General features: G+C 38.2%; 1 protein-coding gene across 1 annotated transcript; it reads right to left on the bottom strand.

Moving 5' to 3' along the window:
* Nucleotides 1–8688: 8688 nt before the first annotated feature.
* On the bottom strand, nucleotides 8689–16400 carry LOC134816862 (serine/threonine-protein kinase NIM1-like). The gene is made up of 9 exons (XM_063825863.1): nucleotides 16303–16400; nucleotides 16014–16113; nucleotides 15666–15839; nucleotides 14502–14614; nucleotides 13021–13225; nucleotides 12626–12775; nucleotides 12186–12282; nucleotides 10939–11051; nucleotides 8689–8798 (listed from the first exon to the last, which is right to left on the bottom strand). Exons 1-9 carry the CDS (start codon nucleotides 16363–16365, stop codon nucleotides 8689–8691), a joined length of 1125 nt encoding a protein of 374 aa, XP_063681933.1. The 5' UTR covers nucleotides 16366–16400.
* Between the last annotated feature and the right edge of the window lie 954 nt (nucleotides 16401–17354).

A 17354-nucleotide genomic window follows, 5' to 3' on the forward strand; every position in this document is an offset into this window, starting at 1 on the left:
AACAAACCAGGGGAGACACAAGCGAGTCTGGCTGATGCTTTGGACGGCTTGAATGAAACAGAGACAGAGCTGAATGAAACAGAGCAGAGCTGCGATGGTAAAGAAAACAGCACGAAACACTCACCTGTCATTTGAAAACTGTAACTGCACAGTGAATGAACAGAGGATAAACTTGAGACTGAAACTGTCGCTTTAATGCATCACAAGCAGAACTGGACACATCAGAGTTCATCTGAAACTGACAACTGCTGAGCGGAACTCAACAGAAGACAACTACATACAGTCAGAGGCAATTTAATAGAAGCGAGGATCTCCTGGAACCTGCTCTTCACAATTGAACAAGACTGAAGACAAATTGGATACAACCTCTGCTCGATTGAACTCTACCAAGAGCAAACTGGAACGATCAAAGAGAGAGCTAAAAGTACGCAGTCCACTAACGGTGCCCGGAAGTATTAAGAACTCACTCGGTGGGATGTGTTATATACATCGCCAGTACTACAACAAGATATTCACAAGGATCTCTTTGTACAGCTCACAACAAGCTGGGAAATATTGCGGTGAGACAATCACAATTTATAAATTTTATTAGATGACAAAGTTTTTTAAGATGAGAAATTTCATTAGATTATAACAGTATTAAATTATCATTGCAATGTAATGACTTTTTTATCTTAATACGGTTAAAAGATTTGCCAATTCATTTCACCAAGTCAGACCATGATAGGTCCATGAATATTACTATTTTCACAATTTCAGGTAATTTGTTGGTGCGAATATAACGAGGGGATAGACAACCACTTTCAACTACCACGAAGAGCGTTTGTGACGCCTTTGATGAACTATCCGCTGCCATGCTCCGTAAGTCAGAGCGAGATTCGAATAAGTTTTAGGATTTAAAGCCGAATGACTTAATTCTGTTTCGAAACTCAGCCGTGTTGTATTATTTTGCAGAACTGGTGGGGGGGGGGTTTTTACGGAGTTGAACTGACGAAACGGTAATCATTGATCACCTCCCGACAGCATCTTGAGGAGAGTCCGCTATGTGACAACACCACTAAGAAGTTAACTCCCAAGAAATCGCTCACAAGTGCGCATTGTACATCTGGACTGCATTATATTAAAGTCACTATTGTGACGGTACATTAGAACTAGACAGAAACAAAGTGTAAGGGCCTGACGGACCCTACTTTCAGTTCCTTGTTTAACACTGCAGTACAGCAAGGACATTCGCCGGGTTCTCTCAAGGATGGGCACAATAGCTCACTCCACACAAATGCTCTGTCAAATGTCAAATGTTGCCATATACCAAGGATCTACATGAATATTCCTAGTAAGTTTAGAAGGCGATCTGTGAACCTCATTCCCCACTATAGAAACCAGAATTTTCTATACTATCTCAACAACTACACCCAGCATAGATTCAGATAGTTCACGCTATTTTATTGTAGACTCAGTTTTTTTCTATTAATACTCTGGACCATTATTTTATTAATTGTTTGCAACTCAATTCTTGATTACACCAGTATATCTCAAAGTACTTACGCCTTACGTTGTCAAGTTTTTTTAACGCTTCTTTTTAAAATTTGTATTATTCTTGAATAAGTCTGCCTGGGCTACTGCATACGTGTCATGAAGACAGTAACAGTTTAAAATTTTTAAAATTTATGCAACAGATACGCACTGAAACAGTGAAGCTTAAAGTAGATGGACAAGATTAAAAACAAGGATTGGTGTCAAACTTTTACATATTTGAGTAACTACAATTTACCAGTAACTGTCATTACCAAATTCAAATTTGGGAAATAAATAGTTATGCTTTTCACGGCATGTTTGAAATCATTCAAAAAATTTCATAAAAGAATTACAGTCCAAATAAACCTGGAAATATAGCTGTAACAAAATTGAATTGTCCAAGCTTAGCATGTTAAATCCAACTGCAATCCATTCTACATTCCAAACCTGCTTCAACAAATCCTTTCCGAGTGATAGCCTGTTTGCCGCATGTAAGTGCTGAATGATTCCGATTTTGCAGTATACACGGCAAGATTTCCTGTAATTCCAGTGAGACCCGGATCCCTCAATTGAAGTTTGATGTTGGTATCTTTACAAACCCGCACCAGCCTTATATCCACCTCCTTGTAAACCCCAGTGGTTCCGCTGTTTCGGCCCAGACAGTAGTTGTTCGACCAGTTGTTCCCTGCAAACTTTAGCACATTTGTCGACCATTCTCCTCCTCTCCAATAAGCACGGTCACGCTTGCTCCATTGTGAGATCCCCTCAGGGCTTTCACTTCGTCCTTCTAGTCGGATATCTTACGGCCATTGCTGCATCGACACCTCATTCTTTTCCACTTTCAGCCTTTAACCCCTGTATATCAATCCTGCTGCACTTAAGACAGCATCATGTCCCTTATCATCTGGGTCGCTAAACGACACTTCTGTGAGGGCTATTGGTTCTTGCATGGACGCCATCCGCAAATCCTTTAGGTCGCCGACGTTGTCGTCCCGCTTCCGAGCCAAGAGTTCGTCTAGTTTTCACTGTTCGCATCGATTACCACCACTATGGTGAACAGTTGTGCGAATTATGAGTTTCATTGCTGAATATTTAATTTTTTTGGTTGGTGAAAATGATGAATGATCGACCGAGAATAGCGGTGAAATTGCTGAATATGTGAAAAATAGAAAAATATACTGACGTCGCTAGAAAAAGGTCAACGTTCCTAGATAATGAAAATGAGTCGTGAGCGGCTAAAAGTATGCCAATAGCTGTTTGCGCCCGACCCAATGTACATTTAGGATTTGATAATTCGAAAAAAATTGGATCGATCCGCAGTTAAGGTATAATAAGTTGGAGTCCAGGGGTATTAAACTACACTGTATACAAAATTAGGGTCAAACTGGACAGTTAGGGGAGCAGACTCAGTCAGCATTCTGCGACAACGTTGTACCTGCTAATCTAACGAGTCTTACAACTGAAAGAATAATATTAATTACAAATTATTTTCAACTTGCTGACCTGGGTTATAAAAGGCAGAGCATTTAACTTGTGACGAATAGCATGTGTACCCTGGTGATTGGACAATTACTGAAGAAGGTGGCATTCACTATGCTCCCAACAAAGATTTTCTTACAGCCTCCAGGGTTTTTTTTATAATAAGCGATTGAATTGATTTTGATTTGTCATTTGAAGTCGCTTAAATCCTTCTGAAAAGATTTCTAACCCAATCGAAATTTTGGTAAATCAATATCTAACAACCACATGTAATAAACATGACGTTCACTAAAATTTTCACTGGGCATTGGCAACTTAATAAAGAGTCGTTCAGGAGATTCTCAACAGAATTGGGCTTCAGTGAACAGCGTACAATGTACATATCCACCTAATGTCCACCTTTGTTGAAGTTCGTTTAAGCTTAACATGCCATCACATTGTTTGAACACCCCACACCACGAGTAGAGCGCGATGGGTGGTGTAATCTGTGTATCTTGGAAATTACTGTAGATCCACTTAACGACTAAATTTGACAACGTTATTGTAATAATCATTTATGAAGTAATTGTAAATTCAAATAAAATATGTAAAATTCCACCAATATTAGTTCTAGAATACACATTATTTTAGTAAGTTTCTGAGAACTATGTCGCTCACTTGCGTCTCTGATTCTGGAACCGTACATAACTGTCTTTTCTGGAAGTCCAGTTTACTGCTGACTATTTTTTCTGTTCTCTAAGGTCAGTACGTGTATCCCCAAACCAAATCCTTCAGGATAGAGAATTGAGTCTCTGAATTCCCTTCTTCAGTCGTCGTTTTCCGATTTGTTGACGTCGGTGTGAGTTGGCGATTATTTGAGAATAAGGACTGGCTCTGTTGAATTAATTTAGATTAGGAGATAACTTCAGATTAGAGAAATCTTATCGTAGGTTTGAAGATAAAATTGCCGAGGAGAAGTTTCATTAGATTGAATAGGACCGCACGATCAGTAGAGAAGACAGGGAGAGTCTGATGCTTTTCTTGAAAGTGGTGAGGTTTCTAGAGAAACACATCTGTGGAGTCTAACAAGTGACATGGTTGTTGAGGAGGGGAGATGGAGACGTATGGGACACCTGGTCTGACATTTTATTCTTGGTGGAGAGGTAGACTTCACATCAAGGTCTGAATAGTAAAGGCCGGAGAGAAATGATTTTGGTATAAGTTTCCAGAGGTAGTGATATCTTGGATAACCTGTTTGAAGGTATATCCGGGGTTTGGGTTGTATCAATCCTAGAGTGATACTGCTAGGAACAGTGGTGCCACAAGGAGGATTGCAAGGTTTCAATTAATCATGGTAGAAGTGGTGAAATATTTGATACAACAAGCAAGAGATAGGAACAGAACACTGACTAGTGAAATCAGAGTAATTTATACAATATGTTAACTAGGAGGGTGTGTGCACCTACAAGCCGGTCTAATGACGCAGTCAAGCTAATAATTGCATGTCCGGTGACCTTGATTAGGCGCTCCCAGTCGATATCTCATGCTTGGTTCACGCAAACAAGGTGGGTTGGTGGCCGGTCACTGACCCAACCACACCTGTTAGCCGCCCAATCAGGCTCATGAATATCCTCTGAGTGGGCTTCTAGCGTGGGAACTCAAGTAAGCACACTTGTGCCTTACAACGACTGAAACAAGATCATGCTAATTGGACTAGATGTGGAGGAACCATAATTTTTTAGTCCCTGTTATAGGAAATAGTCCTAGTATCTGATCTCAGGATAGTACTGTAACGAAGGTTTATTAATCAAAAATCAAAGTAAAGATTGTACAATTATTGGGCAATGGGCAAAATGTTTACCTTTTTTTGCACACGTAAGTGCATGATCCTAAATTTTCCCACCGCAGGTCAGATCCTTGGCATGAAAACCGTCAAAACTCAGCACGAAGTGATAATCTTTCTCATCTGCATTGAAACATGGCGACGACACCTCAAGTGATTACCCATTTGCCAAAACTCGTCAAGCGTGGAAGTGATTTTATGTAAATATTACGACTAAACATTCCTCTAAAAATCTTTAAAGAGGGGCACACTGTCTCACTGTAAATGTACATCTCTATAATTGCGTACTGTCACGTTTTAAACCATATCTCCTTGCCAACAGCAGACTCTATCGCCCAGTACCATTCTGATCCTTAAATCAAGTCTACCTGATATACTTGAAGTACAACAGATGAAACATACAATGTGTCCTACAGTCACCTGTTTGGACTCGAGCAAATACTGACCAGCTCATGAACTTGCCAACAAGTTCGACCGTCCGATTTGTTGTTATGCAGACCGTTTGGGATAAACCACTGGACTAGTTTAATTTAAATTGTGATCCTTTTTTAATTATTTAATACTAATTTTTGGCGACCAATCCCTGATACTAACAGCACGATTGCACTTTATTTTTTGGCTTCATTAACAATCACATCGCAGTTTTATTTTATTCCAATATGATACAAAAAAATGTATGCACATCTTAAATATTCATGCTTTTAAATAAAAATATAACACTACCATACTATATACCAGACCACGGGTACAAGATCAGTGGAGACTCTGAAAACCGTTTACACGAGTGTTCCCATACAGATGATAAGCTCAGAGATTCTGAATCGAGAACCAAAGCGTCTCCTCCTACGATGCAGACCATGACTTTACGAAAGTCAGATAAGAATCTCTTCAAGTTTTATTTTTTTTCTCATAAACATAAATTAAATAAAATTAGAACCCCCAAAATTACATCCTGTTTAAAATAAATTACACTTGTTCGATTCAAATTAGAAGTAACACCGAATAGCATTTACGTGGCATGGCAAAATCATATTATGAATAATCGTATTATAAGATTGATAACAAAAAAAATACCCAGGAGCAATAGAGAAGCTGTGAGCGGGCGTAGAACTAGAGAAGAGTGAGGAAGAAGAATACCATGATCGAAGAACTCAGGAAGATTGAAATCCGTAGAAAAGAGAGAGAAAAAAACAACAGGTACCTTTTGCTGCTACAATATAGTAAGACCCTTGTCAAGACTTCTCAAACTGAAGAATAAATTGAAATTCAAACTAGAACTTAGTTCGACCTATATGAATTTAAAAAGGCGCAGTTTATATCTCCAACTCCCCAATTGCGCGCATTGTAGTAACTTCTTTCAAACTCGCGAATCGAGATTAAATCTTTTGCAGTGTATATATTAAGAAATCAATATAATTTGCACTATATAAATCACTTCGAATACTTTTTGAAATAAATAACAGCTCAAAAACACTAGTGTCCTTATTTCACCGTAAACAGCACATAGCGGTGTGTAGCTTTTCGAGGTGCCCGAAAGTACCCTTAAACGTGTTCCGTTTAATTTTGGTCGACCCATGTCAACTAATAGTTCAGATAAGCAAATGGATGTGCTTTCGGTGAGAAAACGCGCGCCATTTAAAATGTCAATTGTTGTTATCATCACTAATTTACAGGACAACCGCGGTTGATAAACAGCTGCCTTGATCAACTGACCGAGACTGGACCATCACACAGAGAAAAAGCCCGCAACCAGAGCAGGAAGAAGAGACACGGTCGTGGAGGATTCAAGATAATCCTCGTGAACGCTGGAGTTAGTTTGCGAAGTGCTAAAACAAACAAGCTCTCCAAGTACGTATTAAATTTCGCATCGTATAAATTAAACTTGGTCCCATAATTTTAATATGTTGTGGTGTTCAGTGTACGGGTTCCTTTTGCAATCACCACGATCTTAGAGTCCCTTTGGCTAAATAGAACTGAGAAATGTATGAACCTCGACACTGAAATCTGATTCACTATAATATCTGTCTGTAAACTGTTTTTTTCTAGTCATGTTGATATAACTTGAACAAAACCAGGCGGTTCTAAGAAGTCAAAGTTGGTAGAGCAAATTCTTGACTCACATAAGAAGTGAGGTGTTAACACCTATTCCAACAGCGAGATCAACTGGGGCCCAACCTCAAACGAACTATCCAAGGCGAACATATCCTGTTTCTCTTCTGGAGCGCTCAAGATAGCACAGGAAACCCCTACAGATTTGAATTATTCAAGCTCTAAAACATTTGGGTTTGTAATATCTTACCATTTTACTTGTATTAATAGTTGCCTAAACCTCGTAGTTAATCATACATACCTGCTTTTTCATATTTCCTTGTGTATAGTTGGACCACGAGATCCACTAACCAACGTTTAAACATGCTTACAGCAAATTGGATCTTGAAATAGAAAATATTGGGCCTATGCGAGCCTAGTCACGATCTGCGCTTGTACCAAATCCAGTAATCACTCTGCCTCCTGCGCACTACCTATTCAGAAGGAACGCCTTCGTTGGAGCAATCAACACCAGCTCACACGGAAGATACAGAAAACGAGGACGTATCTAAATTTGCTGACACAGGATATCATGGACTGAGACTTGACGAGCACTTGTAACGCGGGTTTAACATCTTCCCGTGCTCTAGAAGAGACGCGCCGCCAGCGAATCTAGAGAAAGTCACTGCCTCTTAAAAAAAACATAGGAAGAACAGATAAAGGGATATTCTATCAAACTGTGCTCTGGAACTGCAGCAATGAGCGAGAAAATACTGAATTCGCGAGTATTGAGATTAGTTTTCTAGACATCGATAACATGGCTTACTGCTAATCAATTTGATAAAATCGGAAGGAGAACAGTGTAAAGTCTAAAAACGTGTACAAAGATTAGAATTGTTGATGGACTTTCGCAATCATCGCGACAGCCTGAGTAATACCATGCATCACTATCCTTATCTTATTGTCTCTTACTAATCTGCCACATCTACTCTCTACATAGTAAGAAGATAGCTTTACGAACGATGTTAGACTGGATTTTCTTAGACAGAAACACTCAACACTGAATCATATATTATATATTAAAGTTAATTCCCAACCTAATTTGATTATGTATCATTGCATCGATGATTAGATATTTTATATCAGCCGGAATCTTTATTTAGTTCCTCTTAAGTTAGAATTAAGCCTTTATTTTTACCTTAAATGATAGTTATTCCCCTATCAATAAATAAATAACGAAGACTACAAAACAACAATGGTTGAAATATATGATAAGATTTTATCGTAAAATAAATTATATTTTTTAAGCAACTTATAACAAAAAGCAAAATTTTTATCATTGCAATTACATCCATGCGCAACTATCATACTCCACAATCCTCATGATATAGTGGATTCTGAAGTGCGGAGGGAGCTGCAAGCATATAATATTTCTGAACACCATACAAGCTTGAATTATAGCGAGCGTGTGTTTACATTGGTCAATAGAGAAAGCTGATTGGTTAATTCTGGTGGCGGGGGGCATATTGCCACCGTTCAAAATAAAATAAGTCCCACTTCTGTCACACTACAGAATCCACATCTGTCTTGTATATTCAACATCTAGTCTGATCGAGTGATCGGGCAACAATCCATAAAAGATTTTATTTTGAAATTATTTGCTTACAACTACATCTGAAAGTTTATAAATCTAACAGTCAACGTTTAGTCTCTTACCTTTTCTGTCATCGCGCTTTTATGTCTTCAACTGTTGGTTTGCTTTACCTCAATGTAAACAAATCGTCACTCTCGGCTGCTGCAGCAGAAAGATGTTTTGCCTCATCTTGGCCCAATCCTTGCCCAATTCAAATAATTCGATCTTCAGTAGGGTGTAATTCTGGATGTTCGATCGAGGAATCTCTAACAATATCTTTTAGAGCTCTCTGGACTCTGCTGATAAATTCCTGACGTTCACCTGAGATAAAAATCACAAATCAGCTGTATGGTTTGAGGCTGCTGTTCGAAGCACTTGGAAATGTTGAGTATTTTATTGAACATCGTCCCCGAAAAGAATTAGCCCCTTCCTCGAAGTTAGCTTCATTTCGCGGTCCAAGACCTTAGGTCGTTAATTTTAACCATTTGATCGTGCTATGAATTGCGTATCAAGTTTTTAGGTATACGTCAGCAATTCGCACTTTCGTGTCCTGATTGATATCGTCCTCATTTACAAAAATTGTATCTATTATCCTAATTTTGTTTTTGCAACACGCCTTCTCTACATGTACTCTGATTCAGCCATTTTGCGCGAGGCATTTCAATATCGGCTGTCTTTATTCATTGTTTGAAAGAGAGTGCACCGAACCTCTTCCCAGCCTCGTTCAGATCTGAAAAATTTGCGACCCCATTCCTTAGAGTATCGAACAACATACGTTTTTCATACATCATGCAGGACTCCCAAAGCAAAAAATATCCTCTTATTCTATCGTCGACTCTGATGTATCATTTTAGAACCATCTCGAGTAAACTTTGAATGCTCTCGACTAGTGATTCGACCAACTTACTGGTCGCAACGATAACTGTAGCCGATCAAGGTACATACTAGCCGTGGATTTTCTCTGGAGAGGACGATTTCGCTGATCTTTCCCTTCAGGAAGGTTTTAGCGAATTCCTGTGTTTTGACTGATCATGGTTAACTCTAGAAGCATGGGTTATTCTGACGCTTGAGTCATACTAATGATGTAATCAAGATCTTTCCAATCGAAATGACAATCATTGTAGTTATGAACCGTCTTTGAACAACACTTTTGGTCGTTAATTTATCAGTAATACAATTTCCGAGTGCGCTTCTGTTCCGCGATTCTGCAACTTGAACTCAGAACTTGAATCGGTATTAGAAGAAGCTTGTTTCTTCCTAAATTCCGCTGCTGGAATAAAGCAAGGTATAAGGATCGCAGAATATTAGTATTCATCTGAGGTTCCAGACTCCACGATCTCAAGTATATCAACACATACTGACTAAACTCAGAACTCTGGAATATGACTTTCTGATATCCTTGATACGAATAACCTCCCTATTAAACGTATGAAAAAAAACGACGGCTCCGACCCCAGCCCCATTCTCTCTCCAAAATGTTCATATTCAAATATTTCCAAGTTAACAACAATAATAGATGAATATCAATCACAGTCTTTTCATAGAAATTTTCATTAAAGACTTTGAGCGTAAAAAACAGAATTCTTGCAGGCGCAAATTCCCAAATTTTCTGATCGCTTCATCTTCTGTGGAGTAGTAACCACGGCTCCATTACACCAGTACCTACATACGGATTTCACTATTTTCCTAGCAGGTGAAACGCGGGAATTGAGCTAACATGGTGTTTTTTGGCGATAGAAACTTCATATTATCCGATTAATGTATTTCTGATTTTCGTTAGAAAATAGTTCTTTTGTGAATATAACTGTTTATTGCATATTTTCAGTCGATGTAAGGTCATATCATGATCAATCAAAACTTTAGTCTATAAACGTGCCATACATTTCCATTTTTTCGGTTTAATCAGTCAAATGGTTGTGTTACTGTTAACTGTTAGTGTTAGATCGAATATTCGTACGAAACTCGAAGAATGTTAACTTGTTACTACTACAACTGCAAGAGTGCAGTATCGTAGTATCACTATAAGTTTTATCTTAAAACGGTGTTATTAAATTTCAATCTTCTTATTAATTATTAAATCATTACGTTTATACATTTTAACAAATGAAATGTAATCAAAACATAACACATAAAAATAATAAAGTTTCGTCAAATGTCAATACTAAAAAACGAATCTTGAATGCCAAAGTCGAATTTCGACTTATAAGGGACCTCACATATTACGAAGATCAGCGAGGGGGGAGGAGGGTTTCCAAATGATAACGCTAGTGTAAATTTTGACCACAATACTATGTAAACTGATTACCGAAGAGGGCGGAAAAGCTTTTAAATCCCAAAAACTGCTCAAAACGTGATTACGTAAATATGTAACGATCCATTATTAAATTATAATAAACACAATTTATGAGACAAGGACACATCTAACAATAAAATATTCATCTAAAGTATAAGCATGGTTTACCATGAACAGGGTCTTTGGGCTCAGCTTTACTTCTGACCCGTTCCATCGCCTTGGAGATCAGATCCTCTGGGATCCCAACATCCATCAGCTTATCTCTAACCTCTCCCGCATACCTGTTCGGTGTTAGCTAAAATATACGCATTGTAGGTCTCTAACTTCTCCCGCATACATGTTCGGTGTTAGCTAAAACATACGCATTGTAGGTCTCTAACCTCTCCTGCATACCTGTTCGGTGTTAGCTAAAACATACGCATTGTAGGTCTCTAACCTCTTCCGCATACCTGTTCGGTGTTAGCTAAAACATACGCATTGTAGGTCTCTAACCTCTCCCGCATACCTGTTCGGTGTTAGCTAAAACATACGCATTGTAGGTCTCTAACTTCTCCCGCATACATGTTCGGTGTTAGCTAAAACATACGCATTGTAGGTCTCTAACCTCTCCTGCATACCTGTTCGGTGTTAGCTAAAACATACGCATTGTAGGTCTCTAACCTCTCCCGCATACCTGTTCGGTGTTAGCTAAAACATACGCATTGTTCGGTGTTAGCTAAAACATACGCATTGTTCGGTGTTAGCTAAAACATACGCATTGTAGGTCTCTAACCTCTCCTGCATACCTGTTCGGTGTTAGCTAAAACATACGCATTGTTCGGTGTTAGCTAAAACATACGCATTGTAGGTCTCTAACCTCTCCTGCATACCTGTTCGGTGTTAGCTAAAACATACGCATTGTAGGTCTCTAATCTCTCCTGCATACCTGTTCGGTGTTAGCTAAAACATACGCATTGTAGGTCTCTAACCTCTCCCGCATACCTGTTCGGTGTTAGCTAAAACATACGCATTGTTCGGTGTTAGCTAAAACATACGCATTGTTCGGTGTTAGCTAAAACATACGCATTGTAGGTCTCTAACCTCTTCCGCATACCTGTTCGGTGTTAGCTAAAACATACGCATTGTAGGTCTCTAACCTCTCCTGCATACCTGTTCGGTGTTAGCTAAAAACATACGCATTGTAGGTCGTCTTTTGAATCTCGGGTATACTATACAAACACTTATGATTAATGTGATTTGTTATAGTCGTCCAAGCTGAATCATCCCTGGAAGCTGATGTAAATTCACGAAATTCGGCTACAAATTGAAAATTGTTCAAATCGTCTAGTCTATCTGGTCAACTCGTTACGTGGTAAGTAATATTTGGTGTTTATCATAAACCAATAATTACTCGAGCTAAGTCGTGATGTACGTACAATGTGGGATCGGGACTGAAATCGGTGCTGTTTTCTGCTCCTGCTAACCATGGATGTCCCCGTATTTCTTTCAATGTAAACCTATCTTTTGGGTCACCTGGAAAATGGCAACACTGTAATAATTTCATGACCCGATATGTCGATTAAATTAAGCTGCTTTTGGTTTGATTTGTGGAATCTGATAAGCCACAAGACTAACAGTAATCATTGATTTAATTTAGGAATCAAAGTAAGTTTACACCGTAAGGCGGTCCATTGTCGTCCACAGAAGGTTAAATTGCATGAAATAATGAAAGGGGTGCAAACAGAGATAAGGAGACCAACGAACTTCTTTCTTTTTTTACAAGAAAGGCGAAGGTGCAAAGACTGCAGAGGAAATATCGGGAATATAATATTTAATCCTAGTATAATTAATGTTGGTTATAATTCACATATCATACCGACAATAATCTTTTGTACTAGATCTTTGAGATTATCGCTAAAATTCTCCGGGATGACATAGTCAACCTGCAGGATTTTGTCTGTCATTTCTTGCTTAGTACGTGCCCTAAAAGGCATACCACCAGCACCCAGCTCATAGAGTATACATCCTGAGGAGTAGAACTAGAATCACTTATCAAGATACTTTAATAGTTTATTAATGTAACTCACGCAGGATCCATTAATCATGGATATCATTCAGATGGTTAGCGATATTTTGTCTTATAAAGATTATGAAATGGTTTCAGAATTTTGTCAGAAGTATGATCACTATGAATCGTAATTGGATCCTGCCCCCTTACTTGATAGATCTAGTCTTCCCTTTACTACTACTACAGATTTAAGATAAACAAACCTAATGCCCAAACGTCCATGGGAGCAGCCAAGTAGGGAATCTTCTTGAAGATCTCTGGAGGGCAGTAGGCGGGCGACCCACAATGTTGAGTTATTAAACCTCGTTCACAAGTGCTTATTCCGAAATCAGCAACTCTTATCGTCTTATCTTTATCCATAAGAATGTTTTCGGTCTTCAAATCTCGGTGATATACCCCACACCTATGCTGAAAATACACATAGTGCATTAGATTTGAGAATTATCAACAAAAGAGAAGTAATTTTAAGCTAAACCGTAGTGGGGATTAGCCGGACGGCGGACTATGATTGAATATCTCAACTTAAATATCTATGTGATATGTATCCGTAATCCAATATGCTTCCGGTTGGTGTGATATGCTTCCGATAGGTGCGATATGCTTGATGCTTCCGATAGGTGCGATAGGCTGTACGGGTCCGTGGAGTGTCGGAAGCGCGCAATCGCTGTCACGGTAAATGTGAAAAGTTGTGCTTTATTCAAAGACTTTAAATTTAAATTTCGCGCGCAAAAGATTTTTGTCACAGTTTGTCACAGATTGTGAAAAAAAAACTGATTTGGTTTCTGTTGAATTTTGCTGATATTGGAGTCAGAGAAGGAAATACGTGCAGATTTGACGAAGTTAAGCAAAGATTTACAAACTGGGAGTAGACTAATTAGTATCATAATTCAAAGCATCAACTCTACAAAATATGATCGGCACAGATTTGCTTGTAATTCTGACGTTACGTAACGAATCGGCTAGATCGTTTGATTCAGAAAATTCTCATTCTGAAGAAATGGAAGATACAGATGATTCAACCCTCTTGATCATTGCGGATCTTTATGATGATATTGGAACTTGGAAGTGCTCTCCTAGGCCTGGTTGACTCCTATGTGAAGGCCATGAGAGTGGACAGCCGTCGGCTTGTATAGTACCCGACTTTAACTTACGATCAATTAAATTCAAGAAATGCATTGTGAATAACCGAACTTTCAAATAGTTCGAAATGCTGATCAATAGGAAACTAAAGACAGTTCTCACCCAAAGAATGGCACATAGAACATCAGAATATGGAGTACAGACGGACATTTGAAATGGGAGAAGAGGATGTAGCACTCAATACTCATCCTGTTGTGGCGTCTTTAATTTTCCAATTTGATACCTTACCTTACCTTGCTGTCTTTGATTTTTTCTTCATTTGAAGGCTCTGTCTTTTAAACAAACTGAGTGTATCGAGAAAATATCTATAAATAATGTAGAAACTACCTACTCACCATGTGGTTCACTAGAAATAATGTAGAAACTACCTACTCACCATGTGGTTCACTAGAAATAATGTAGAAACTACTCACCATGTGGTTCACTAGAAATAATGTAGAAACTACCTACTTACCATGTGATATCTAGAAATAATGTAGAAACTACTACTCACCATGTGGTTCACTAGAAATAATGTAGAAACTACTCAGTAGTCAGTACTCACCATGTGGTTCACAGCATCCAGTATTTGGATGAAGAAGAATCGGGCTGTATGCTCTGTGATTGTGCACACTCCACTTCGTGACTTACCCTTAACATAATCCTGTAGTGTCCCGCCTGAAGATGTCAAAATGTTAGAAATGAATTCCCCACAAAAAATATTTCAAATCGGTTGTTTGAAGGATCTTTGTGATGGATTACGATGGAATGCCGGAATGGTTGTGGAAGCGAAAATAAAATCTGTGCTGTATTCCAGATGATATTCCAGATGTAGCAAAGAAAAGTTGAAACACTAAATGATCCAAAATACAATTCCAGCAAAAGTGCCTATCCTTCTGCCTGAAAGGTCTTTCCAATTTTTATGAAGTCAGTCTTCAAGAAGTGTTAAGAATTGGTAAGACAGAGTTAATTCTTCCAAATAAGAACCAATAATTGTGACTATATATTTGGGGAACAACTAAGGTCAGTGTACTGATTCCACCTGTCCACTGAGGAACCATCCATACTACAATAATTGTCATGGACAATATCAAACTAGACTAGGAACTATAATCCTGAAGATAACCAGTGGTAACTAAGGGAACAACGTTTTTGTTTGTGATAACGGTATCAAATTGCCGACTATTCCCAAGTCTTTGACCTGAAAGATGACTGCAGTGATAAAACTGATGAAATGCAATGTACAAATTACTTCCACTGTAAACGGCCAGGGTATAAAATTCCTCTGACACAAGCTGTTTTAACTGAATTTTCCTTGAATAAACATTTAGCAAGGTCACTGAGAATGGCACAAAACACGATTAAGGCACTAAAAGTTCTATTCCCAAAGAAAGCGTAAATAAACGGAAATCATCAGAATAGAAAAAGAGATTTTGGAAGATTTTTGAAGAGAAGCTTTAACACTGCCGTCTCCATGACCATGACCGAAATTTCGCGGTTTTGGCTGAAATTTTGACCAATGACCAATCAGTGAGGTCGATGAGAGTGACACAAGTCGCCATCAAGGTACTGGAAGCAGTATATAATCCGGAGAAAACTTTGAGGGAATGAAATTATACATGAATGAATTAAAGTTTTGTCAAACAATGTTCCAAAACAAGACTCACCATCAACATATTCTAAAATGCAGTAGAATTTATCAAGCGTTTCTATAATTGCAAAGACTCACCATCAACATATTCTAAAATGCAGTAGAATTTATCAAGCGTTTCTATCTCCTCGTAGAGAGATGTTATATTAGGATGGTCCAGCTTCTCCATAGCACCAATTTCTTGCCTCATTATTTCCAGGGTTTTGCCACAACCATGTTTTCCTTTCTCAGTTATTTTAACAGCCACTTTTTCTGAAAATGTCGACATTAAATCTAAGAAAAAAACAGTTTTATGTTGAACGAATTAAGAAAAAATGTATCCTGAGGAGTACTTTATCATTGTGGCTGTGCAGGTAAATTCTATTTTACAATTTTATTGTTTTAGCTAGTTCAGTATATTTTTACAACAAAAAAGATGTACCTTACCATTCATAAGGAGATGATTTCCAAGTTTGACTTCAGCGAAAGCACCTTTACCTAGAGTCTGTGCAAGTGTATAATACCCTATTCTTCTACCAAGAGTAACCTGAGAGTAGACTCTTGTGAAGTGCACTATTTCAGCAAACCTATGTTAACTACAAGAAGAGTTAAAGATGCACTTATGATAACATTTGCTTTGTCAGAAATATTTATCCTCTTAATTACTTTTTCCTTATGCTCATTAATCGTTCTAGTGCATTTATAGCAGTACATTGATGATCTTTTTAAAAAAAACCTCTTTGACAAAGTTTTCTGTGTCTCTCTGCTCATTGATCAGCTTTTGATATGGTGACGCCATGCTGTTTGCTACACTGATTTGATGGAAACGATAAACATGCTTGAAAATTATAACAATAACAATATTATATATTGTATCAATCTCAATCTATGAATACCAGGTGGTACTAAGGGCTTCTTTGCAATCCCCTGCTGTCGATTAAGCCGCATTATTTCTGTGATTGAGGGTTAAATGAGGAAGGACCCAGCAAAAAGATTTAGAATCTTGTAATAATTGTACCCTTTAAGGGGGCAGGGGGGGGTCTTTATGAAATTTCTCTCGAAATTGATTTTATAGTTGTTTCTAATAGAGGGGAGTGATATCTAACTGCTACTTTTGGTCCCATGGAAAAATATTGTTCCTAGACGAAATTATTGTCGGTCAAAGGTCAGCGCTCATGTGTAATTGTATTGCGCGAGCGATTTTCAATCGCGCGCCCTGAAAATCGAGTCTAAAAATCTATCTCCTCCTACGTTTTTTGAGCAATTACCTTGAAACTTTCAGGATATGTTCTAAGGACCATTTAGAAACTTTTGCTCGTTTTAGAATTTCGAGATAGGCCTTTAAAAAATTTTTATTAGATTTTGAAAATCTTGGACCTCTTTTTTTGACGATTTTTTTCCAAGATTTTCAAAATGAAATAAAAAATGTTTAAAGGCCTATCTCGAAATTCTAAAACGAGCAAAAGTTTCTAAATGGTCCTTAGAACATATCCTGAAAGTTTCAAGGTGATTGCTCAAAAACTGTAGGAGGAGATAGATTTTTAGACTCGATTTTCAGGGCGCGCGATTGAAAATCGCTCGCGCAATACAATTACACATGAGCGCTGACCTTTGACCGACAATAATTTCGTCTAGGAACAATATTTTTCCATGGGACCAAAAGTAGCAGATAGATATCACTCCCCTCTATTAGAAACAACTATAAAATCAATTTCGAGAGAAATTTCATAAAGACCCCCCCTGCCCCCTTAAGTTTAAGGATACAAGGATACAAGATTACAAGGATAC

The sequence above is a fragment of the Bolinopsis microptera genome, chromosome 6 (genome assembly GCF_026151205.1).
Source record: "Bolinopsis microptera isolate Bmic1 chromosome 6, MBARI_Bmic_1.0, whole genome shotgun sequence".
Classification (NCBI taxonomy): Eukaryota; Metazoa; Ctenophora; class Tentaculata; order Lobata; family Bolinopsidae; genus Bolinopsis; species Bolinopsis microptera.

What these genes read in the sequence shown, in the direction of transcription:
- LOC134816862 (XM_063825863.1), bottom strand. Translation starts at nt 16,365, where the DNA reads ATGGCGTCACCATATCAAAAGCTGATCAATGAGCAGAGAGACACAGAA. An exon ending in CAGAAAACTTTGTCAAAGAG is followed by an intron (nt 16,114 to 16,302) that starts GTTTTTTTTAAA and finishes GTCTACTCTCAG; the next exon opens with GTTACTCTTGGTAGAAGAAT. An exon ending in GCCCAAAGACCCTGTTCATG is followed by an intron (nt 8,799 to 10,938) that starts GTAAACCATGCT and finishes TTTTTATCTCAG; the next exon opens with GTGAACGTCAGGAATTTATC.